Source organism: Chiloscyllium punctatum, chromosome 16 (genome assembly GCF_047496795.1).
Source record: "Chiloscyllium punctatum isolate Juve2018m chromosome 16, sChiPun1.3, whole genome shotgun sequence".
Lineage (NCBI taxonomy): Eukaryota > Metazoa > Chordata > Chondrichthyes > Orectolobiformes > Hemiscylliidae > Chiloscyllium > Chiloscyllium punctatum.
In genome coordinates, this window is record NC_092754.1 from 44,602,689 (window position 1) to 44,628,426 (window position 25,738).

Consider the following 25,738-nt stretch of genomic DNA (forward strand, 5'->3'; position numbering starts at 1 on the left):
TGGGAAGGGAAGCTGGACAGGTGATTAAGTATTTTAGTGATAGCGACCACAACATGGTACATTGAAGCTTAGTATGGACAATGAAAGAAACAGTGAAAAAAGGGCAATGAAAAAGTTGCAAAAACAAAAGTTTTGAATTGGAGGAAAGTAAATCTTAGTCAAAACAGACAGGATCTGGCAAAAGTAGACTCAGAACAGCTACCATTGAAGAAATTGACCGAAGTGTAGTAGAGGTGTGTTCAAAACGGAAATGGGGAGAGTACAAGTCCAACATGTTCTCTCCAGGGGGATAGGAAGGAGCAACAACCTCACAGAACCCCAGTGCTTCTGATGACCAGAGATACGATCAGAAGGAAAAGACAGGCTTTTAGCAGGTGCAAGATGAACAAACTTGTGGAATACAGGAAGTGCAGGGTGGAGCTTAAGAAAGCAATTATGAAAGCAACTAGGGATCGGAGAAACCTCTTGCTGGTTAAAAATAGGGAAACTACCAGGATATCCTATACAGCTTGGGAAAGATTAGGGGTCATTAGGGATGAAGGGACCAATCTGTGGGTGGAGGCCAATGGTCGAATCTTGAACTAATACTTCACACCTGTCTTCACCCAAGAGAATGAGGATGAGGGTATGAACCCTGGAGGAGAGACTGCGAAGTGCTTGAGCAAATTAAAAATAGGGAAGGACAAGTTATTGGAGGTGTTGGGATGTTTAAAAGTGGATAAATCTCCAGGTCTGGATGAATTCTGTCCCAGGCTTCTGTGAAAGGCAAGGGAGGAAACTGCAGAGGCACTAACCCAAGTTTTTAGTTCCTCTCTGGTCATGGGGGAGGTGCCAGGAGACTGGAGAACAGTTAACATGGTTCCGATATTTAAGAGGGTTGTAGAGATAAGCCAGAGAACTACATACTGGTGAGTCTCACGTCAGTGGTCAGGAAACTATTGGAGAAAAGTCTGCACAAGAGCATCTATCCCTACTTGGAGAGGCAAGGCTTCATTAGGAATCATCAGTACGGCTTTGGCACAGGGAGGTCACGCCTAACAAATCTGATTGAATTCTTTTGAGCTAATTATGTAGATGTGGGTCGTGCAGTTGATGTTGTTTGACTAGGTCCCACATAGACAACTTATCAAGTAGACAAATGGAGATGGGATATAGGGTAACTTGATACAGTGGTTTCAAAATTGGCTCGGTTGTGGGAGATAGAGGATGATGACAGAAAGCTGATGTAGTGACTGGAAGCCATTGCCCAATAGTACACCACAGGGATGTGTGCTAGATCCCCTATTATTTGTCATTTATATAAATGACATAGACAGCCATGTGGAGGGTAGGGCTAGCAAGTCATGTCAGGTGATTAATAGTGAGGTTGAGTGTCTTAGGCTACAAGAATCTAAAAACAGGATGGTCAAATGGACAAATAAATGATAGATGGAATTTAACCCTGAGTAATTTGACACGGAAGTATTTAATGAACAGCATGCCACCAGGAAGTTCTGTGGAGCAAAGGAAGGTTGGAGTATTTGTCCATGGATTAGATTAGATTAGATTAGATTAATTACAGTGTGGAAACAGGCCCTTCGGCCCAACAAGTCCACACCGCCCCGCCGAAGCGTAACCCACCCATACCCCTACATCTACATTTACATTTACCCCTTACCTAACACTATGGGCAATTTAGCATGGCCAATTCACCTGGCCTGCACATCTTTGGACTGTGGGAGGAAACCGGAGCACCCGGAGGAAACCCACGCAGACACGGGGAGAACATGCAAACTCCACACAGTCAGTCGCCTGAAGCGGGAATTGAACCCGGGTCTCAGGCGCTGTGAGGCAGCAGTGCTAACCACTGTGCCACCGTGCCGCCCACAATCTATGAAGGTGGAGGGTATTTAGTATGGTGGTCATAGAGTTAGAGAGTCATAGAGATGTACAGCATGGAAACAGACCCTTGGGTCCAACCCATCCATGCCGACCAGATATCCCAACCCAACCTAGTCCCACCTGCCAGCACCCAGCCCACATCTCTCCAACCCTTCCTACTCATAGACCCATCCAAATGCCTCTTAAATGTTGCAATTGTACCTGCCTCCACCACATGCTCTGGCAGCTCATTACATACATGTACCACCCTCAGCGTGAAAAAGTTGCCCCTTAGGTTTCTTTTATAGCTTTCCCCTCTCACCCTAAACCTATGTCCTCTAGTTCTGGACTCCCTGACCCCAGAGAAAAGACTTTGTCTATTTATCCTATCCATGCCCCTGACAATTTTGTAAACCTTTAGAAGGTCACAACTCAGCCTCCGACACTCCACGGAAAACAGCCCCAGCCTGTTCAGCCTCTCCCTGTAGCTCAGATCCTCCAACCCTGGCAACATCCTTGTAAATCTTTTGTGAAACCTTTCGAGTTTCACAACATCTTTCCGATAGGAAGGAGACCAGAATTGCAGGTAATATTACAACAGTGGCCTAACCAATGTCCTGTACAGCCGCAACATGACCTCCCAACTCCTGTACTCAGTACTCTGACCAATACAAGAAAGCATACCAAATGCCTTTTTCACTATCCTATCTACCTGCAACTCCACTTTCAAGGAGCTATGAACCTGCACTCCAAGGTCTCTTTGTTCAGAAACACTCCCTAGGACCGTACCATTAAGTGTATAAGTCCTGCTAAGATTTACTTTCCCAAAATGCAGCACCTCGCATTTATCTGAAATAAACTCCATCTGCCACTCCTCATCCCATTGGCCCATCTGGTCCAGATCCTGTTGTAATCTAAGGTAACCCTCTTCATTGTCCACTACACCTCCAATTTTGCTGTCATCTGCAAACTTGGTAACTGTACCTCTTATGCTCGCATCCAAATCATTTATGTAAATGACAAAAAGTAGAGGACCCACAAAAAGTAGTGGCACTCCACTGGTCACAGGCCTCCAGTTTGAAAAACAACCCTCCACCACCACCCTCTGTCTTCTACCTTTGAGCCAGTTCTTTATCCAAATGGCTAATTCTCCTTGTATTCCATGAGATCTAACCTTGCTAGTCAGTCTCCCATGGGGAACCTTGTCGAACACCTTACTGAAGTCCATTTAGATCACATCTACTGCTCTGCCCTCATCAATCATATTTTTTACTTCTTCAAAGAACTCAATCAAGTTTGTGAGACATGATTTCCCACGCACAAAGCCATGTTGACTATCCCTAATCAGTCCCTGTCTTTCCAAATACATGTACATCCTGTCCCTCAGGATTCCCTCCAACAACTTGCCCACCCCTGAGGTCAGGCGCACCATGTTTGCCAACCTCTAGTCTTCCGGCACCTCACCTGTGACTATCGATGATACAAATATCTCAGCAAGAGGCCCAGCAATCACTTCTCCAGCTTCCCACAGAGTTCTCGGGTACACCTGATCAGGTCCTGGGGATTTATCCACCTTTAACCGTTTCAAGACATCCAGCACTTCCTCCTCTGTAATCTGGGCATTTTGCAAGATGTCACCATCTATTTCCCTACAGTCTATATCTTCCATATCCTTTTCCACAGTAAATACTGATGCAAAATATTAATTTAGTATCTTCCCCATTTTCTGTGGCTCCACACAAAGGCCACCTTGCTGATCTTTGAGGGGCCATATTCTCTCCCTAGTTACCCTTTTGTCCTTAATAGATTTGTAAAAACCTTTTGGATTCTCCTTAATTCTATTTGCCAAAGCTATCTCATGTCTCCGTTTTGCCCTCCTGATTTCCCTCTTAAGTATACTCCTACTTCCTTTATACCCTTCTAAGGATTCACTCGATCTATCCTGTATATACCTGACATACGCTTCCTTCTTTTTCTTAACTAAACCCTCAATTTCTTTAGTCATCCAGCATTCCCTATACCTGCCAGCCTTTCCTTTCACCCTGACAGGAATATACTTTCTCTGGATTCTTGTTATCTCATTTCTGAAGGCTACCCATTTGCCAGCTGTCCCTTTTCCTGCGAACATCTGCCTCCAATCAGCTTTCGAAAGTTCTTGTCTAATACCGTCAAAATTGGCCTTTCTCTAATTTAGATCTTCAACTTTTAGATCTGGTCTATCCTTTTCCATCACTATTTTAAAACAAATAGAATTATGGTCGCTGGCCACAAAGTGCTTCCCCACTGACCTCAGTCACCTGCCCCGCCTTATTTCCCAAGAGTAGATCAAGTTTTGCACCATCTCTAGTAGATACATCCACATACTGAATCAGAAAATTGTCTTGTACACACTTAAGAAATTCCTCTCCATCTAAATCTTTAACACTATGGCAGCCCCAGTCGATGTTTGGAAAGTTAAAATCCCCTGTCAGAACTACAGTGGGCGGCACGGTGGCACAGTGGTTAGCACTGCTGCCTCACAGCGCCAGAGATCCGGGTTCAATTCCCGCCTCAGGCGACTGACTGTGTGGAGTTTACACGTTCTCCCCGTGCCTGCGTGGGTTTCCTCCGGGTGCTCCGGTTTCCTCCCACAGTCCAAAGATGTGCAGGTCAGGTGAATTGGCCATGCTAAATTGTCCGTAGTGTTAGGTAAGGGGTAGATGTCGATGTAGGGGTAGGGGTATGGGTGGGTTATGCTTCGGCGGGGCGGTGTGGACTTGTTGGGCCGAAGGGCCTGTTTCCACACTGTAAGTAATCTAATCTAATCTAATCTAATCTAATCTACTCTATTATTCTTACAGATAGCTGAGATCTCCTTACAAGTTTGTTTCTCAATTTCCCTCTGACTATTGGGGGGTCTATACTACAATCCCAATAAGGTGATCATCCCTTTCTTATTTCTCAGTTCCACCCAAATAACTTCCCTGGATGTATTTCCAGGAATATCCTCCCTCAGAACAGCTGTAATGCTATCCCTTATCAAAAATGCCACTCCCCCTCCTCTCTTGCCTCCCTTTCTATCCTTCCTAAGCTGCCAGTCCTGCCCATCCCTAAGCCATGTTTCTGTAATTGCTACGATATCCCAGTCCCATGTTCCTAACCATGCCCTGAGTTCATCTGCCTTCCCTGTTAGGCCCCTTGCATTGAAATAAATGCAGTTTAATTTATTAGTCCTACCTTGTCCCTGCCTGCCCTGACCGTTTGACTCACTTCTGTTCTCAGCTGTACCTGTCTCAGATCGATCTCTTTCCTCACGATCTCCCTGGGTCCCACTGCCCCCCCCCTCCACCACCTTACTAGTTTAAATCCTCCCAAGCAGTTTGAGCAAATTTCCCTGTCAGTATATTAGTCCCCTTCCAATTTAGGTGCAATCCGTCCTTCTTGTACAGGTCACTTCTACCCCAAAAGAGATTCCAATGATCCAAAAATGTGAATCCTTCTCCCATACACCAGCTCCTCAGCCATGCATTCATCTGCTCTATCCACCTAATCCTACCTTCACTAACTCGTAGCACTGGGAGTAATCCAGATATTACTACCCTTCAGGACCTCCTTTTTAAATTTCTGCCTAACTCTCTGTAATCTCCCTTCAGAATCTCAACCTTTTCCCTTCCTATGTCGTTGGCACCAATGTGGACAATAACCTCCTGCTGGCCCCTCTCCCCCATGAGAACATTCTGCACCCTCTCTGAGACATCCTTGATCCTGGCACCAGGGAAACAACACACCATTCTGCTTTTTCTCTGCTGGCCACAGAAACGTCTGTCTGTACCTTGGACTACAGAATCCCCTAACGCAATTGATCTCTTGGAAGACGACGTACCCCTCATTGCATTAGAGCCAGTCTCAGTACCAGAAACTTGGCTGTTCATGCTACATCTCCCTGAGAATCTATCACCCTCTACATTTTCCAAAACAGCATACCTGTTTGAAATGGGTATATCCACAAAAGACTTCTGCATTAGCTGCCTACCTCTCTTCCCTTTCTTGGAGTTAACCCATCTCTGTGACTGTATCTGAGACTTTCCCCCCTTTCTATAACTACCATTCATGACATACTGTTGCAAATTCCTCATCACTTCTATCTGTCTCTCCAACCGATCCACTCGATCTGATCCTGAACAAGGCGTATGGGACATTTGCCTTTATCAAGCGAGATGTAGATTACAAAAGCAGGGAAGTCATGTTGGAGTTGTACAGAACTTTGGTGAGACCACAGCTAGAGTACAGTGGTTGTCATATTACAGAAAGGATGTGATTGCACTGGAGGAGGTGCAGAGAAGATTCACCAGGATGCTGTATGGGATGGAAAATTTAAATTTAAGGAAAGGTTGGATAGCCTTGGGCTGCTTTCTTTGGAGCAGAGAAGAGTGAGTAATGATCTGATTGAGGTATATACAATTAAGAATGGCATGAACTGAATGGATAATGAGCAGCTGTGCCCTTTAGTTGAAGGGTCAATCACGAGGAGACACAGGTTCAAGGTGAGGGTCAGGAGGTTGAGGGAAGATGTGAGGAAAACCTTTTTTTACCCAGCAGGAGGCAACAATTTGGAAGGAACTGCCTGGGAAGGTGACAGACAGAATTACCTCATCCTTAAAAAGTACCCTAGATAAGCACTTGGGCGTGTCATAACATTCAAGGTTGTGGGCCAAGTGCTCTCTTTGGGTTCTAACACCAGGGGTCAAAACTTTTAAGATGTTACTTAGAGTCAGAGATGTACAGCAGAGAAACAGACTTGTCAGTCCAACTCGTCTATGCCAACAAGATATCATAATCTAGTCCCACCACCAGCACCTGGCCCATATCCCTCTAAACCTTTCCTATTCATATACCCATCCAGATGCCTTTTAAATGTTGTAATTGTACCATCTTCTATCACTTTCTCTGGCAGGTCATTCCGTACACACACCACCCTCTGTGTGAAAAGGTCTCTTTTGTATCTTTCCCCTCTCACCCTAAACTGATGCCCTCTAGTTCTGGACTCCCTCACCCCAGGGAAAAGACCTGTCTCTTTATCCTATCCATGCCCCTCATACTTTTGTAAACCTCTATAAGGTCACCCTTCAGCCTCTGACACTCCAGGGAAAATAGCCCCAGCTTGTTCAGCGTCTCGCTGTAGCTCAAATCCTCCAACACTGGCAACATCCTTGTAAATCTTTTCTGAACCCTTTCAAGTTTCACAACATCTTTACTTGCACTAATGCTCATGAAGTCATCACTTCATTGATTAATAAAATCAAAATCAAAACACTGTGGATGCGAGAAATCTGAAACATCTTTTGAACAAATTACCTGCATGTTCCATTGCCTTTGTTACTGATTCAAGGGATGGATGAGACTCACTGATCATATGCAAGAGTCTACAGAACGTCAATGCAGGAATAAGTTTCTCTTCTAGAACTTTACCCAGAATGATTTCTAATGACTGCCTAGCAGTCTCCCTGTAACAGCAGCTCTTCAATATCTGATAGGAAGAAGAAATATAAAACATCCAAATTACACAATATTTATAAAATGAGTTCCTTCACATCAACTTCAAATTTTAGATATTAGAAATAATCACACTCTATGATTGAATTAGTCAAAATCTTTATAAAAAAAAGGATCAGGTGAATAATTTTCCGTGGAACTACTACCAGGAGCTCCCTAAACAGGAACTCCAGATACCCCTTTGCAACAAGATTTAGGAATGTTGCATCTAGTCAGCAAGATTATAAATATAGCACTGTCCTGTTAATTCTCTCAAGTTTTGACTGCATGGACGAACAGCTACTTGTTACATGGCATCACTTCAACTGAATGTAATGACCATTGATAATCCCTGCCTGTGTCAACATATTACAAACAGTTACACAAAGTGATTTTCTGAATTGAGAAAATATCGTTTTTCTTCTCTTTTTCTTTACTGTCCTATTTCTTCGTCATGTCGTGAACAAACTGCAGAGTCTCCAATATCACCTCCGTGCAGAGAAATCAATTTGCTGCTCACTGAAGCACATCTGAACCCAGTTTCCAATGTTGATCATACAAGGAGAGAAGCTCCTCCACTTAAGCTTTGGTACAGACACTCCTTACGACACTCTAGAGTCTTTCATCTAACAACAGTAATCCATCAATAACACATCTGTTCTGAAGGGTCACTGGATCCAAAATGTTAACTCTTGATTTTTCTCCACAGATGCTGCCAGACCTGCTGAGTTTTTCCAGTAATTTATGTCATTATTTCTGATTTCCAGCATCCATGGTTATTTCAGCTTTTTTATTCAGTAATCCATACTAAATATTTCGAATATTCAGAATTTTATCAACAAAGTATATTTGAGGTGAAATCATACTGAATGGTGGTACCACACAAATGTGTCAATGTCACTGAAGAAAGATTCACTTTCGGTTCACATTTTGAATTCTCCAGAGATATTTTCAGATGATGTGGGAAAACATTACACATAGTCAGTGAATACTTGATTCTAGTTAACTCTTTACCACTGCCTTTTTCAAACTTAAAATTGATTTTGACTTGTTTGTTCCTTCTTAAATTGAGGAGCACCCACAAACGTAAACTTTTGCATCCAAAAATGTAGTTATTAGGTTCTGATTTTCACTTGACAGGTTGGATTATTAAAACAACACTATTAAGTCAGCTACAAAGTGGACATGCAGGATGATCCCAAGCTCTTGTCGAAGGTGGAAATGTAATTTCACTTCAATGAAACAGAGCTGCTTGCCCAAAACTTGACCAGAAAATGCTGTCATTGGTGATCATAGGCATTTAACTCTTGGTTTGGCATTCCAATCTGCTTTGGCATCCAACTAGTTTCTCGTGGTCTTTGGCCGAAGACACCAGGTGAGCCAAGTTTTGAATTCTCAATCTAACAGTTGTTTGACATGGCCAGGATACTAACTTTCCTTTTTATAATACTACACTGGAACAGAATTTAAAGGTTAGCAAAGTAGCAATAAAACCTTTGAAGGGATAGAGAGAAGTGGGGGACGGTCTGGAAAAAAAGGAGCGGGTTAGGCAGAGGAGAGGACTAGAAAAAGACCAGGAGGGTGGTGCAGAGTTGGGAAGATTCCCAACTACACAGCTTCTCTCCCTACCTGCACTCGCCACCTCCCTCAAAGTCACAGCCTTTTGGGTTGGAAACCCTCCAATCCACCATCTGGACTGCCTCTTTCAGAAAAGCCTGTGCTTGCGTGGGAATAAGAGTGTCATGACTAAACCCCAACTCTGATAGAACATAGAACAGTACAACACAGGAACAGAACCTTCAGCTCACGATGTTGTGCCAAACAGGATGCCAAATTAAACTAATCTCTTCTGTCTGTCCTCAGTCCATATGCCTCCATTCTTTGTATATCCATGTGCTTATCCAAAAGCCCTTTAAATGCCGCTCTTGAATATGCCTCCTCCACAACCCGGCAACATGTTCCAGACTCCCAACACTGTAAAAAGTTAAAAATCACCCAAGACCTGGTTATAGTCCAACAGACTTGTTTGTAAGCTCTAGCTTTCGGAGCGCTCTGAAAGATAGTGCTTCCAAATAAACCTGTTGGGACTATAACCTGCCATTGCTTGATATTTAACTTTGTATACCCCAGTCCATCATTGGCTCCTCTACATCATGACTCTCTGAAAAAAATTTACCCCTCAGATCTCCTTTGAACTTTCCCCCCTCACCTTAAATGCATGCCCCTCATATCAACTCTGGGAAAAAAGATTGACTGTCAATCCTATCTATGCATTGCACAAAGCATGCTGACTCCCTAATTAGGCCATGTTTTTTCAAATGAGTGTAAATCTTATCTCTAAGAATTCTTTCCAATAGCTTCCACAGAGAGACTCACCGGTCTGTAGTTTCCTGTGTTTTCCTTATTTCCCTTTTTGAACAGAGGAACAACATTCCTGATGAAGGGCTTTTGCCCGAAACGTCGATGTTCCTGCTCCTCGGATGCTGCCTGACCTGCTATACTTTTCCAGTACTACACTTCGACATGAACATTAGCTACTCACCAGTCCTGTAGGCCCTCTCATGTGGCTCATGAGGATAGAAAGACCTTTCCCTCAGCCATCGCCATTCCAGAGAAAACTCTAGATTTTTTGGCCTCTCCTTATAACTCATACCCTCTAATCCAGGCAGCATCCTGGTAAAGGAGGAGAAAGTGAGGACCTCAGATGCTAGAGGTCAGAGTCAAGAGTGTGGTGCTGGAAAAGCACAGCAGGTCAGGCAGGATCAGAGGAGTAGGAGAATCGACGTGTCGGGCATAAGCTCTTCATCAGGAATCCCGAAATGTTGATTTTCCTCCTTCTCGGACACTGCCTGACTTGCTGTGCTTTTCCAGCACCACACTCTCAACTCAGCATCCTGGTAAACCTCTTTTGCATCAATTTCAATGCATCCACATCCTTTCTGCAATGGGGCGACCAGAATTGAATGCAATCGTCTAAGTGTGGCCTAAACAAATTTTCACAAAGCTGCAATACGACATTCTGATTCTTGTACTCAACGCCCAACCAACAAAGGTAAGCATGCCATACACATTTCTTACTGCCCTAGCAACATGTGTGGCAAAGTTTCAAGGAGCTATGGGACAAGACATATACATGAATGATGAGATGATGTCTTGAACATAGTCTGTAAGGTTTGATTCTGTGAGTGTGACAATGTCAGGCTATTGCTTGATTAGTCAATGAGCTCTCTCAAATATGGACTATCCCCCAACTGGAGGACTTTGCAGGGTTCACAGGACTATTTCTGCATTTGTCTTTTTCAGTGCCTAAGTTGGTGCCAGGTGGTCTGTCAGTTTTCATTTCTTTGGGGAGACTTCATTGTAATTGATACAATTGAGTGGCTTGCAAAGCCATTTCAGAGGGCAGTTGAGAGTCAATCACATTGCTGTCAGTCACCTATTGGCCAGACCAGCTAAAGATGACAGATTTCCTTCCCTAATGGGCATTAGTGAGCCAGAAGGGTTTTTCTGACAATCAACAATGGTTTCTTTGTCATCAGTAAATTCTTAATTCTCGTTACCTTTTCGAACATGAGCCCCCAGAACATTAGCTGAGTTTCTCAATTAATAGTCTCATGATAATACCCATAAGCCATGCTGCTCCTTCTTGGCACATAAGAATTAGAATCTCTACAGTGTGGAAACAGACCCTTTGGCCTGACAAGTCCACACTCTCCCTCCGAAGAGTAACCCACCCAGACTCATTCCCCTACTTTATATTTACCTCTGATAAATGCATCTAACCTACACGTCCCTGAACACTATAGGCAATTTAGCATTGACAATTCACCCAACCTTCACATCTTTGGAGTGGGAGGAAACCAGAGCACCTGGAGGAAACCTGGGTCCCTGGCATTGAGAGGCAGCGGTGCTAACCACTGAGCCATCGTGCCGCCCCAAAAGTGTATCAACTACTCTGTCCCAAACTCCTGCTCACATTTACAATAAGTAGCTTATATTATCTTTTTACATTGCAATGATACTTTCTCATCAGTGCTTGTATAGCCACACTTCAGCTTTGGATATCCCAGAACCTGAATCTGCTCCAACCAACTCTACTTCTAACATTAAACTTTAAATAGCTACGAATCTGATCAGAGCCAAAGTATTTCATACTCCTTAAGCCCATTTCACCAGAGGGCTACAAATACTCTTAACTTCTATGAGACAGTTCACAGAAGATTGACAAACATGAACTTATTCTTAAGTTTGTTCAATGACACATTCTTGAAAGAAATAACATAGATTTGTGTTAAGGCATTGAACATGTAAATGAAATACACCTCTATTGTTTCAGCTGGAAGATTCTCTACACCAGGCATCAAACAATCCAGAAGTGGACTGATATCGTCAATTCCATCAGTGATCAACTGTCTATGCCTTTTCAAAATGTCCACAGCTTTACTTTCCTCGTCACTCACTGGAAAAGATCAGGAAATAAAAGTCAGTCTATACCTTCAGCCAAGAAGTCTCATTTTGAAGTAAATACACTGTGTATAAGATTGAAACACACAAATGTTTAAAACCACATTCATGAGAAACTTTACATCAACCAATTTTTCACATCTGTGATTCCACTGCTGTTGCTGAATTGAGCACACTGAATAACTGAGATCAGTGTGGAGCCAATGATAATTACTTCTCATACAAATTGTTCCGTAAACCTAACACAGAAGCTGATGAACATTCACTAAGGTAAGATTTAAATCAGAAATTTAAATGTTGCAGTCAATACCAGGATCACCTGCATATCTAAAATCTCAATGCTTATGAACACCATTGGGCAAGCTTTCATTGGAGCATGTATTGTTTCAGACGTGTGTGAATTTGAAAACAATTTTAATCAACATATTTTCATCGTTAATGGTCATACACAGTAGGATTCTTAACTTTCCGTGAAATCACTTTTATGGTACAGAACTGTGTGCTTAAATTACTTTTGCCTGACCAACACAGGCTATATCAAAAAACAGCTGCATTCACCTGCTATCACAGCTGGTAATTTTCTTGGCTTAGTTTTGTTATCTTGTGTCAATTGATACAAGGAGAAAGTGATGACTGCAGATGCTGGAGATCAGAGCTGAAAAATGTGTTGCTGGAAAAGCACAGCAGGTCAGGCAGCATCCAAGAAGCAGGAGAATCGATGTTTCGGGCATAAGCCCTTCTTCAGGCTGCCTGACCTGCTGGGCTTTTCCAGCAACATATTTTTCAATTGATACAAACTTTGATAAAGGGTCAGTTAGACTCGAAACATCAGCTCTTTTCTCTCCTTACAGATGCTGCCAGACCTGCTGAGATTTTCCAGCATTTTCTCTTTTGGATACAAGCATCAGCATTGGCCAATGGTTTATGGAGTATTCTTTCAGCTCCAAATTTCAGAATCTGCAGAGATCTTTGGCAGGCAGTACAATGTTGTTGCACCACATTAGAAATTACAGAGGCAGATTTGCATCTTTAAACCCTTTCTCAAAAAGGGTAACATATAAATCTCTGGTCTATTTTTCCTGCCCATTTAATCCAAGAACTCAAAAGCAGATTCATCTGGTAAATAAGCCATAGCATGAAATAAGCCATCTTACATGAAAGATTTTTCAAGCAGGATTGCAGGGAATACCATGAACAATAGAAACATACTCTCAATAAAATACATAATCACAATATTTATACAAATTCAGCCAATAATTGGTAATTACAATGTATTTCATTATTATCAAATATAAGTACTTTTTCAAACATAGTAGCTCTCAACAGTCACCTTTTCCCCTTTCATCAGGTGGGTTATTTCATTAACTGACAATCTTTTTCTAGTCTCACCAGATAAAATGAGTCGGAGACTTTCCGATTCTCTTTGCAGCTTATCTAGCAGGGCACGCAGCTTTGGCATGCCTTCTTTCATTCGGATGAGCAGTTTCCAGACTGTGAGAGCTGCCAATGTTTGCTTCTCTAGTACTCCTTCCATCAAATTGCTGACACAGGCAACCACATCTTTCTCTTTAATAAGATCTTCAATACTCTGTCAGCAACAAAAATGTTAAATATTAAATCACTTCAAATCACACGTGGCACCTTTGCAACACCTCGACACAAAAGCGGAGTTGCAGTACTCACAAGTAAGTGTGTGGTGCATTTTCACTGGCTGCTGATTGTCGTACCATAGCAACTACAGCAACAAAACTGGCTGGCACTGCACTGCCAGAGTTACTGTGCCTAGCATTTAATGAAGATTAGAAAAAGAACAATGGCAATTTACTACTCCAACTTGCCAGCTGTACTTCGCTCACAGAATCCATTGTTGATATTCAACAGAACTCCAAAAATGAATCCATTAACAAGGCAACTGAAACTGCACTGAAGTTGAATTAAAAGCTGTACATACATTACAGGTTCCACCTTTGTTAATTTTTAAAAATTTAAACCTTTTTTAAATTTCCACTGAGAAGGGGGAGGTGGTGCAATGGGTTAAAAGATAGAGTAGATGAAATTCTGATCAGCCATTATAGTAAGGAACACTTTGTCAGTTCCAACTTTGAGAATGCCTTGAAGAATTAAATGGAGTGTGGAATATTGCTGTACAAGATCATCTGACCACAGCCACATATATTAAATACAGAATGATTAAACTGTAATATTAACAAGATAAATACATACGCTTAGCAGATCAAACTTGACATATACAAAAACAAAGAGAAAATGCATTAATTTGTCAGATAAAACAAGCTACAGCTGTCATGAAGCGAATTACCCATCTTCACAGTATTGTGAGCTCCAGTTCATTGTGCAACAGAACATAGAACAGACAGCAACTATGGATGATCCAAAAAAATTGAAATTGAAGAAGCATTTTCAATAAGCAGAGACCTAAAGTCAAAACTGTATACTTAACTAAATTCATCATCTCATCCAACCCTCCCCAAGCTATCCTTCACATTTGTACCCATTTCTACACCTTCCCTCACCACACCACACAATCCCCATCAGTCCAAAGCCACCCTTGTCCCACTTCCATTCTAACACTGATCTCGCTTCCACACTCTTTCCAGCAGCATTTCTCAGTTACATTTTGGAAAATCAAATTAAAGTCCAGCAGGATCAGTTATTTCTCAACCAAATGGATGGAAGGAGTGACCCAAGTTACAGCAGTGAAGAGGGCAAGAGCACTTTCTCAACTTCCACACTATCCTGTTTGCTGACCTATGCCAGGATGGAACTGCTCGCTGAGCAGATAGTCATTGCCGAGAGGATTGTAGATAACATTTGCACAAGCTTGTTGACCAATTACTATATGCTAACATCATTTGCGTAAAGTATGAATCCTGGTGCTTCTCTCTGATTTACATCAACTTTCAAACCAGGATAACTACTTCACAGCTGTCAGGAAAATCTGCACAAATCTTTTCTGATGCACACAGACAGACTCCATCTTTGCACGAGGATAGCAGCAACCACTGGCAACTGCAAGTCTATCATATTCTCCAGATTTGTGTGCCATACATGCAACAAACTCCATCACCTCCAAACACAAGTAACAATCACTCTACTCAGTGAAATTCCAGTCTTCAGTGAGGAATTTTAAAATGAGCAGTTAGCAACTATCTCCCTGAAGTTATTAGCAATACAGAAATTAGGAGGAGCTAAATGTGGTTGCAAGCAGATGATCTTACAGCTCAATCCAGTTGCCTGGATGAGATGGATCACAAAAATGAACTACTCGTCACTGAATATCACGAAGATGCTTTAACGATCTAATTAACCAACCTGTTCCATAAGTGTAGAACAACACACGCTTTAAACTGAACAATTAAAATTAATTTCCATTGACAAACATCAACTGCTGCAGTTTTTACCAGAAATTAAATGCTATATTCAGAATCCAATCACATTTGCAACCCATAGGGCTGAATTAATTTGATGCAGAAATTATTCTAAAATTATTAATTTCTCTAATAGCTTTAAAGACAAGTCATAGATACTGATTAAAACAGTACACTTTCACTTTAAATACAGCAGAGGAACAATACATTAGTTATAATACAGTGATACTTTTGAAACAGATTTGCATTCAACAACAGACTGTGAATCGATTGCTATCTCTTTTAAAGATAGGTGCACAGTTTCTACGAAAACTCTACCAGTCCCAAGGCAACAAAACAGTTGATACTTTAAGGGAACACAAATAATTGGAAACACATTGCAAAGAACCTACACACAATGCATTTCAAAGAAAATGGTTAATGATACTTCATACATACATTGGCATTCATAGTTATGGAGTATGATGGGATTTGAGCCAAGTTTTGAATTGCAAGTGTGGTAATACAGCCACTAAATTCCTTTATCCTTCTTAACATTGACATCCAATGTTATAATAGTGGGTTTCTGAGATAGGAAGGAAAGATGGCACTTTATAGAGACACCAATACAGTAAATTAGATATACAAAGCTGAGACCAGTGGAACTTCAGATTATGTATGTTTTCAGAAATGTTTCTTGATTCACAAACTCCATGCTCAATACTAGGGAGAGGATTCCCTCTCAAAATAACCAGGGATATTCTCTGAACACAGACTTTTTGCTGCTGCTTGACTAGAAGGTAATAGCTTTTGAAGATATGAAACATTTTTCAGTTTGACTCATACAGAGGTCCTGCTCCTTAGTTTCATTGTATGCACCTGTTGTTAACGCACAAATCAAGTAATTTGACAAATGAATTTAAAGAGTGAAACAAAAGAGTGTCCATCTCATCAATCCAGATAGCACTGTATCCAAAGAAAAACCATATTAGCTGGTATCTCAAAAAAAAACAACCCACAATAACATTGCCTAATTTTTCGATGCTGCATGCTGCCTGGTTGGTTGTATTTTACGGTTGCTTTATAATTGTCAAATGGTGAAAATCTGCATCCATTAAAGGGGCCACTTCTTAAACAATCTGTTCGCTACAGCATAGCAAGTTCTGGACTGCTGCGTGGCCATGTACACAATAGCTGGTTGGAAATGCTGACGCAGACCACATCCTACCTGACCGTACAAAAATAAATTTATTTCTTACCTCTTTTTCGCCATCAGATATATCCTCGGCAACAGACAGGATGTTACGCAGAGGCTGAAGATCAGTTACTGCATCAACAATGTTATCTTGATGTTGCCTCAGCAAGTCCAACCCATAATCTTCTGGGGTCTTCGCTTCTGTGGAGAAATTTAAATATTTTTACCAGCCCAAAACTTCCCTCTCTACTCTTCATTTCTGCCAACAAATACTCATTTCCAATGTTATGGCGAGAGCCAACTTTCAAAGATAGGAAACATTTTTCGATTTGACTCATTATTACATCCTGCTTCCTACTGTCTCATTATGTAATAACACCTCGCATTTACATAGCACCTTTGAAGCTGTTTTATAAAGGAGCAAGGAAAGAGGACCACAAAATGATAACAGTAAAAACTGGGGATGAGTAAAGTCCAGAAAGTTGGCCTTTTTACAGCTTAGAAAACAAAATTTAAAATGAGCTTTACAGAGCTATATATTCAAGAGCTATTACCATGTAATTAAAGAGCCGTAGATAAGTAAAAATGGTTCAGTCTATATCTACAGTTAGTCTGAGAGAGAATCCCTCTCCATAAGACAGGGCACAATCTACGATAACACCAGCTGTGCACCAAGGAAGAACTAACTTTATGGACCGCAAAAGGATAGGTCTGCAGGCAGAGAAAAGTTTTTTTTTGACTGGATGTAAGGGAAGATTCTAAGGGAGAAAAAGGATAGAGTGAAACTAAAATAGCTTGCACTTATACAGCACTTTTAACTTAATTAGAAGTGTGTTACAAGGTAGTCACAATCAAAACTTGACTTGAGGGTGGCACAGTGGCTCAAAGGGCGGTATGGTGGCTAAGTGGTTAGCACTGCTGCTTCACAGTGAAAGGGACCCAGATTCAATTCCTGCCGTGGGTGACCGCCTGTGTGGAGTTGCACATTGTTCCTGTGTCTGCATGAGTTTCCTCCGTGTGTTCCGGTTTCTCCCAGTCATAAGAACAAAGTAGGTATGGTGAGTAAGTTTGCAGATAGCACCAAAACTGAGGGTGTAGTGGACAGTAAAGGAGGTTACCTCAGAGTATAATGGGATCTTGATCAGATGGGCCAATGGGCCAAGATGTGGCAGATGGGGTTTTCTTTAGATAAATGTGAAATGCTGAATTTTGGATAGGCAAATCATGGTAGAACTTATACACGTTTTGGTAAGGTCCTAAGGAGTGTGGCTGAATAAACAGACTTTTGAGTGCAGGTTCATACTTCATTGAAAGTGGAGTCACAGATCGATACAATACGATAGTGAAAGTGGCATTTAGTATGCTTGCCTTTATTCGTCAGTGCATTGAGAATAGGAGTCATGCTGCAGCTGTACAGGACATTTTTGGAATACTGTGTCAATTCTGGTCTCCCTGCTAGAGGAAAGACGTTGTGAAACTTGAAAGGGTTTAGAAAAAACTTACAATGATGTTGCCAGGGTTGGAGGGGTTGAGCTATAGGGAGAGGCTATTTTCCCTGGAGCATCAGAGGCTGAGGGTTGACCTTATAGAGGTTTATCAAATCATAGGGCAAATAGACAAGGTCTTTTCCCTGCAATGGGGGAGTCTAAAACTAGATGGCATAGGTTTAAGGTAAAAGGGGAAAGATTGAAAAGGGACCTAAGGGGCAACATTTTCATGCAGAGGGTGCTGTGTGCATGGAATGAGCAGAAGTGCTACAGCCTAGTACAATTATAACATTTAAAAGGCATCTGAATCAAGTGGGACTAGATTTATGTAGGATACCTGATCAGTTTGGAAGAGTTGGATTTAAGGGTCCGTTTTCGTGCTGTGTATCTCTATGACTCTATGTGCAGATTAGGTAAATTGGCCATGCTAAATTGCCCTTAGTGTCCAGAGATGTGTAGTTAGGTAGATTAGCCATGAGAAATGTAAGGTTATGGGAATAGGGTCAGCGATGGGTCTGGATGGGATGCTCTTTGGAGGGGTGGTGCACACTTGATGGGCCGAGTGGCCTTCCACACTTAAGGATTCTATGAAAAGACATCAATCAACATGAGGAAACAGAAGGTCAGATTGCCAGAGGTGCAAGTCCAATTTAGGGAGTAACAGCAAAAGAATCAGAGATGTTTAGGAAAAGAATCTCATATTGACCACTAATAATGAAACCTTGAAAATTAGGGACGTGCAAGAAGACAGAATTGGCAAAATGGACACAACGACAGAGGCTCAGAGATAAGAAGTGATGAGCCACGGGTACATTTGGATACAAGGATAAAAATTATTCATTTACATAATGTGGATGTTGCTGACTAGGCCATCATGTATTAGCCATCCTAACTGCCATGGAGAAGACAGTGTTGAGTTAGAACAGAACAATAGAGCATAGTACACGCCATTCAGCTGTTAATGTTGTGCCAACCTTTTATCCTCCTAAGATCAAACTAACCTATATATCCTTCATTTTACTATTATCCATGTGCCTATCCAAAAGCCGTTTAATTATCCCTAACATATCTGACTCTTTTACTACCGCTGGCAGTGCATTCCATACACCCAACACTCTCTGCGGAAAGAACCTACCTCTGACATCTCCCCCCCTAAACCTTCCTCCAATCACCGGAAAATTATGCCCCCTCATGATAACCATTTCCACCCTGGGAAAAAAGTCTCAGACTATTCACATTATCTACGCCTCTCATCATCTTGTACACCCCTATCAAGTCCCTCTCACCCTTCTTCATTGCAATGAGAAAAGCCTTCACTCCCACAACCTTTCTTCAGAACACATGCCCTCCAGTCCACAAGCATCATTCTGGTAAATCCCCTCTGCACCCACTCTAAAACTTCCACATTTTTCCTATAATGAGGCAACTAGAACTGAACAGAATAGTTCAAGTATGATCTAACCAGAAGTCTATAGAATTGCAGCATAATCTCGAGGCTATTAAATTCAATCCCACCCTGCTAATGAAAGCCAACATACCATATGCCTTCTTAACAACCCTATCAACTTGGGTGGCAACTGAGAGGGATCTATGGACATGGGCCCCAAGATTCCTCTGTTCCTCCATACTGGCAAGAATCCTGCCTTTAACCCGGTAATCTCCATTCAAATTCAACCTTCCAAAGTGAATCACTTCACACTTTTCCAGGTTGAACTCCATCTGCCACGTATCAGCCCAGCTCTGTATCCTGTAAATGTCCTGTTGCAACCTGCAACAGCCCTCCACTCGATCCAGCACTCCACCAACCTTTGTCATTGGCAAATGTATTTACCCACCCTTCCACTTCCTCATTCAAGTCATTTATAAAAATCATAAAACAGTAGAGGTTCCAGAACAGATCCCTGTAGAACACCACGGGTCACTGAGCACTAGGCTGAATGCTTTCCATCTACTCCCACCCTCTGTTTTCTATGGGCCAGCCAATTCTGTATCCAGACAGCCAAATTTCCTGGCATCCCATGCTTCCTTACTTTCTGAATGAGCCTACCATGGGGAATCTTATCAAACACCTTGCTAAAATCCATGAACACCACCTCCATTGCTCTGCCTTCATCAATGTGTTTTGTCACATCCTCAAAGTATTCAACAAAGCATGTGAGGCATCACTTGCCAACAAAGCCATACTGACTGTCTCTAATGAAACTATGGTTTTCTAAATAATCATAAATCTTGTGTCTCAAAATTCTCTCCAATAATTTGCCCACCACAGATGTAAAACTGACTGGTCTGTAATCCCCAGGGCTGTCGTAATCCTTTTCTTGACAAGGGAAATAACATTTGCCATCCTCCAATCATCTGACACTACCTCTGTGGACAGTGAGGACGCAAAGATCATCGCCAAAAGTGTAGGAGTCTCTTCCCTCAATTCCTGTAGTAACCTTGGGTATATCTCATCTGATCCAGGAGGCTAATGTTTTCCTTACTTTTTTCAAAACTTTTAGCGCATCCTCCTTCTTAACATCAACGTGTTCGAACATATCAGCCTATTTCACGCTGTCCACACAAATGACAAGGTCCCTCTCAACAGTGAATACTGAAACAAAGTATTCACTAAGGACCTCCCGACCTCCTCCGATTCCAGGTGCAAGTTCCATCCACTATTCCTGATCAGCCCGACCCTCATTCTGGCCATCCTCTTGTTCCTCATCTAAGTGTAGAATGCCTTAGGGTTTTCCTTAGTGCTACCCACTAAAGCTTTTTCATGCCCCCTTCTAGCTGCTCTAAGTCCATTCTTCAGTTCCTTCCTGGTAACGTTGTAACCCTCGAGAGCCCGGTCTGATTCTTTCCTCCTCAACTTTCTTCCTCTTGACTAGATCTTCTACATCCCTTGTTACCCAAGATTCCTTCACCCTATCATCCCTTCCTTGACTCAATGGGACAAACCTGTCCAGCACTATCAGCAAATGCTCCCTAAACAACCTCCACATTTCTGTTGTGCATTTTCCTGAGACATCTGTTCTCAATTTAGGCACCCCAGTTCCTGCCTAATAGCATTCTAATTCTCCCTCCACCCATAAGATGTGCTCCTATCCATCTCCACAACTATACTAAGGGTCAGGGAGCTGTGATCACTATAATTGAAATGCTCTCCCACCAAGAGATCTGACACTGGACCTGGATCATTGCCAAGCACCAAATCCAATATGGCCTCCCCTTTAGTCAGCCTATCTACATATGCTGCAGTCCATGATGTGCAGGGATGTACATACACAATGCTGTTATTGAAGGAGTTCTAGGATTTTGACCTGGTGACAGTGAATATTTCCAAGTCAGGATGGTGAGTGTCCTGAAGGCCATCTAGTTTGTGGAGGTGTTCCCATGCATCTGCTGCCCTTGTCTCTCTTGGTAGCAGAGATTGCATGGTTGGAAAGTGACGTATGGATCATTTAAACTGAGAATTTTAAATTTAATTGAATCTTAAATTCAAAATGCTGCTTAACCTGGAGCTAATGTTGGTCTGTAAGCAAAAGTCAGATTGGTGAGCTTGGTCTTTTGCAAGTAAGGACGCATTCTAAATCTTGCATGTGTTGTGGTTTGCAGAGGTTGGAAGGCCAGCTAGAATAACATTGGATGCGTCAAGTCTGGAGGCAAAAGTAAGAGAGATGACGGTCCCTTCAGCGGTGCATGGGTTGAGACAAGAGAGGATGAGTGATATGTAAAGGCAGTGTAGGTAATCAAGAGGATATGGAATTGGAAATTTAGCTCTGGATCAAATTGAACACTATGGTTGTAAAGGGTTTGCTTCAGCCTCAGCCAAGTAGGTTTTCAGAGGAAGTATCTTCAGATGATGGAGATCAGGTGAATGAAAGAACATCTTCCACGTTGGCAAGAATTGTGGAGAAAAGTGGGAGTTTCAGAAGTAGGAATCAGAGGAAGTGTTCAGATGATTGCCCAACTGGAAAAAGACACTGCAACACAGAAGTGAGGATATATTGGAATTTAAACACAAGGAAGTGTGTTCAATTTTCAGGCATTGGGTAAAAATCCAGAAGCTACAAGGATGCCTACACACATCTATCACCAATCTTTTGCTGTGGCTCGTCTCGCGTCCACGCACTGAAAACTGCTGATTTGGCCAAAAGTCAATTAAGCTGTTAGTAAGATTGTGAAAAGGAGTCACAATGTCGGCAAATAAGTATCAGTAACGAGAGGTCATACTTTCGAGGTGAGAGGTGGAAAGTTTAAGGAGGATACACGCAGCAAGTACTTCACACAGAGGGTGGTGGGCGTTTGGTACACGTTGCCAGCAGACGTGGTAGAGGCAGGCACGGTAGATTCATTTAAGATGCGCCTGGACAGATGCACGAGTAGGTGGGGAGAAAAGGGATACAAATGCTTAGGAATTGACCGATAGGTTTAGACAGTACATTTGGATCGGCTCAGGCTTGGAAGGCTGAAGGGCCTGTTCCTGGGCTGTAAATTTTCTTTGTTCTTTGTTCCTCAAAAATGTAATTTTCTGCATTAATTTACATCCTTCACTAAAGTGCAACATACAGCAAGAAATTTCCTAGTCTTTGCAGCCATGGCTAGAGGCAACTTTTACATTATACTGGAGATCTAACATAATCTACTGAAATTGAATGTCAATTTTTTTAAAGCAGCAAATATTTTAAAAGTCAAAAGCTTTGAGAACAATGGGCGAGACAGGAATCAAACATGCAGAACTATTGTACATCACTACTTTGTCAGTCATTCTCAAATAATAAATATCAAAGCAGCTTCTTTTGTTTACTGTAGCACCCACTCCACTGTCTCTGCAAATCCTCCATTACTTACATTCCACATCCTCAATTAAACAACTTCGTTGCTTTGTAAATTGTGCTTCTATGTGTACTTCTGCTGCTTTATCAAATAAACCGTGCCTCAAATCCCTAGATTTATATTTCACTACCTCGATTAAGAAAGTGTCTAAAAAGGTAAATGAATACATAAGGGCAAGAATCTTATGAAAAACCTTTATAAAATATTAGTTTTGGCCACAACTGGAGTTGTGTGTCCAATTGTGAGCATCACATTTTAATATAGATGTCTAGGCTTTAGACAGAGTGCAATGAGGATGGTTACCAGGGGTGAGGAACTTCAGTTATATGGAGAGATTAAAACGTTGGGACTGCTTCTCCTTAAACAAGGGAGGACTGAGAGGTGATTTTGTGGATTACCAAAAATCACAAGATTACAGAGAGAACAGACAGAAATTGCTCTAACTGGTGGAGGCTGAAAATAATCAATGTACAGGGCCACAGTAAACCAGTGAGGTTCATGAACTGGTCCCAAGGTTTCAAAAAAGATTAAACGCTGTGTCACTCATGCCGAAATATCAAATATCAAAGGAGTCTCCCGCAGATTGCCAACAGCATCCACCCTACTCCAATATCAAAAGATCCAGAAATAATGACAGTCTTTTTGATTGCAATGAGTGGATTGGTTCGGAAAGGTACTGTTTGAAAGAGGCAGATTAAATTGTGGCTTCACAAAGTGAATTAGATCAGGACAAGAAGGAAAGATTTGGAGGATGACCGGGGAAGGGTCAGCGGGTTGGTCTAGTTTAAATGCTACTTCAGAGAACAGTCATGAATGTAATGGACCAAATGGCACCTCCGTATATGCTGTAACCAATATTATTTTATCATCATGGTTATCTTACAACTGCTCCTTAAATTCTTTCACTGGTACAATATGTTCTGTTTCAGAATCCTGTTTTGTAGCTCAGATATTAATTTTATTACCCTTCATTGCTTTGTTTCCTTATCTCTGCACCAGGAAGCTAAGGTTCAAATCCCACCTAACTTGGTACTACATCTTCACTTTTGCTGGGTCAAAATCCTGGAACTCTCTTCCTAATATCATGGAGGTTATACCTGTTCTAGGTAGACAGTACCTGTTCAAAAGGAAGCTCATCACCACCTTTTCAGGGTAATTAGGGATGGGTAATAAAATCTTGCCTTACCAACAATGCTCACATTCTACAAAATATTGCAAAACTATTGCGGATTTCTATTTTAGATTACAATTCCTTAATCTTTTTGAGTTTATTCGCACTTTTATCTCTCTAAAGTCGCAGGGGTCTGTTCTTGAATAAGTCTAATTTTAAGCTCAAGGACACTGTGATGCATGTGGTTTTCAAAGCTATAGTCTACTATTTAATTATCAGAGAACACTGAGGTTCCTGACCAATGTTAGGCTCTGTCGGTCTTTAAGTACCAGAAGAATTATGCACAATTCTCACACTATATCCAGTAAAATGTTTACTTTCCTTTTAGGCTCTAAGCATCCCAATATCATCTCTGATAAATTGAAATATCCCTTAATCATGTATTTGATCCTTACATGCATCTTTTATTTGACCATAAAAATCAAACTAATCTAAGTAGCCTCTTTTATCTTCTAGCTTCCCTTTTATCTATTTAATCAGAATAATCTGCATTATATATGCAATGGAGCTAAAGTCATAGGTCTTAGTTTACTCTATCAACATTTAGGGTACAAAAATGTCTCAATCACAGTCCGAGTACCATAGTCCTCTGTGTGGAGAATTCAAGATATACAAATCTCTGAGTGAAGTAAGACAGACCCCTTTTACTGAGCTTAAAACCTCCTGATCCAGGTTCTACAGCCAGGGGAAAACAGCCTCTTAGAACACTTGATGAGACTGATGCTAAGAATTTTGTACATTTCAATCAGATTATTTTAAATTGGTCCAGTGCATTTTGGTAACACACTATTTCACTACAATATTTTACACTCAGAATTCAGAGTTACCATTGTTCTCTTGAGATGCTCATGTAACTGACCTGACTTTGCAGCTGTCTCTGGTTCTGCTGAGAGGGTGTTCAGTAAGGACTGCAGCACTGGATAAGCCTCTTTCAGTGTTCGAAGAAGATTTAATGCAGTCTCAGTGCTGAGCAGTCGCTCTTCGATGACTTTGCTCAACAATTTAGCCATAGCGCCTCTTGCAGTCTCGCCCTGACAACACTCCACAATTACCTAAATATCAACATATTAACAGTGACAAAATTTTTTGGTAGTAATGAGAAAATATTAAAATAGCACAAGGTCTGAACACTATACTCCTACTCTAACATACCCCAAATCATGTTTATTTAGGTGGAAGCACTAACTGTTTGGTCATATTTTGAATGCAAAGGATATGGAGATGCATTGGTCAATAATGATAGCCCAAGTGGAAAAAGAATGAACAGGCTTTGGCTCCTCGATCTAGAAGAGGTGGCTGTGGGGCAGTCTCTTAGAAGGGATGATAGGGTAGAAGTCAGGAAGATGTTTCCACATACTTAAAGTCTGAACCTAAGAGCTGTAAATATAAGTAGTTATTTTTTAAACTATCAAATAAAATGTACAGAAGAAACTTCCTTACGCAGAGATTGCTTGGAATGTGGAATTCATTACTACATGACTGGAGGATGGGAAGTATCTGGATGCCTTACAGTGAAGCATATGAGGAAGCAGGGAATAGGAGGGCGTGTTGACAGTGAGATGATGTAGAGTGAGAGAAGAATTGTGTGACATACACCACCAGCAGAGATCAAATAGTCAAAAGGTGTGTTTGTGTTGTAAATAAAAGCTATGAATTCAGGTTTTTATTTGCAACATTTGTTTAAAATGCTTGTTTACAATTATTTAATAGCAGAATTATCGGGGGAGGGGGGCATGGTGGGGGCTCAGTAGTTAGCACTGCTGCCTCATAGCACCAGGGTCTCAGGTTCAATTCTAGACACTGGCAACTGTCTGTGTCAAGTTTACACGTTCTCCCTCTGTATGCATGGATTACCTCCAGGTGC

The 25,738-nt window shown here is 41.6% G+C and overlaps 1 protein-coding gene across 4 annotated transcripts in view; it reads right to left on the reverse strand.

Annotated features, from left to right (window-relative positions):
• Positions 1–25,738, reverse strand: part of zbtb40 (zinc finger and BTB domain containing 40) — a 111,707-nt gene that overhangs the window by 63,267 nt on the left and 22,702 nt on the right. For all 4 annotated transcript variants that reach the window (XM_072586823.1, XM_072586822.1, XM_072586825.1 and 1 more), the window contains exons 6-10: positions 24,734–24,926; positions 16,460–16,596; positions 13,225–13,423; positions 11,694–11,830; positions 7,195–7,366 (exon numbers count right to left, since the gene is read on the reverse strand). In XM_072586823.1, coding sequence (XP_072442924.1) covers positions 7,195–7,366; positions 11,694–11,830; positions 13,225–13,423; positions 16,460–16,596; positions 24,734–24,926 — 838 coding nt within the window. The remainder of the gene's footprint in view (positions 1–7,194; positions 7,367–11,693; positions 11,831–13,224; positions 13,424–16,459; positions 16,597–24,733; positions 24,927–25,738) is intronic.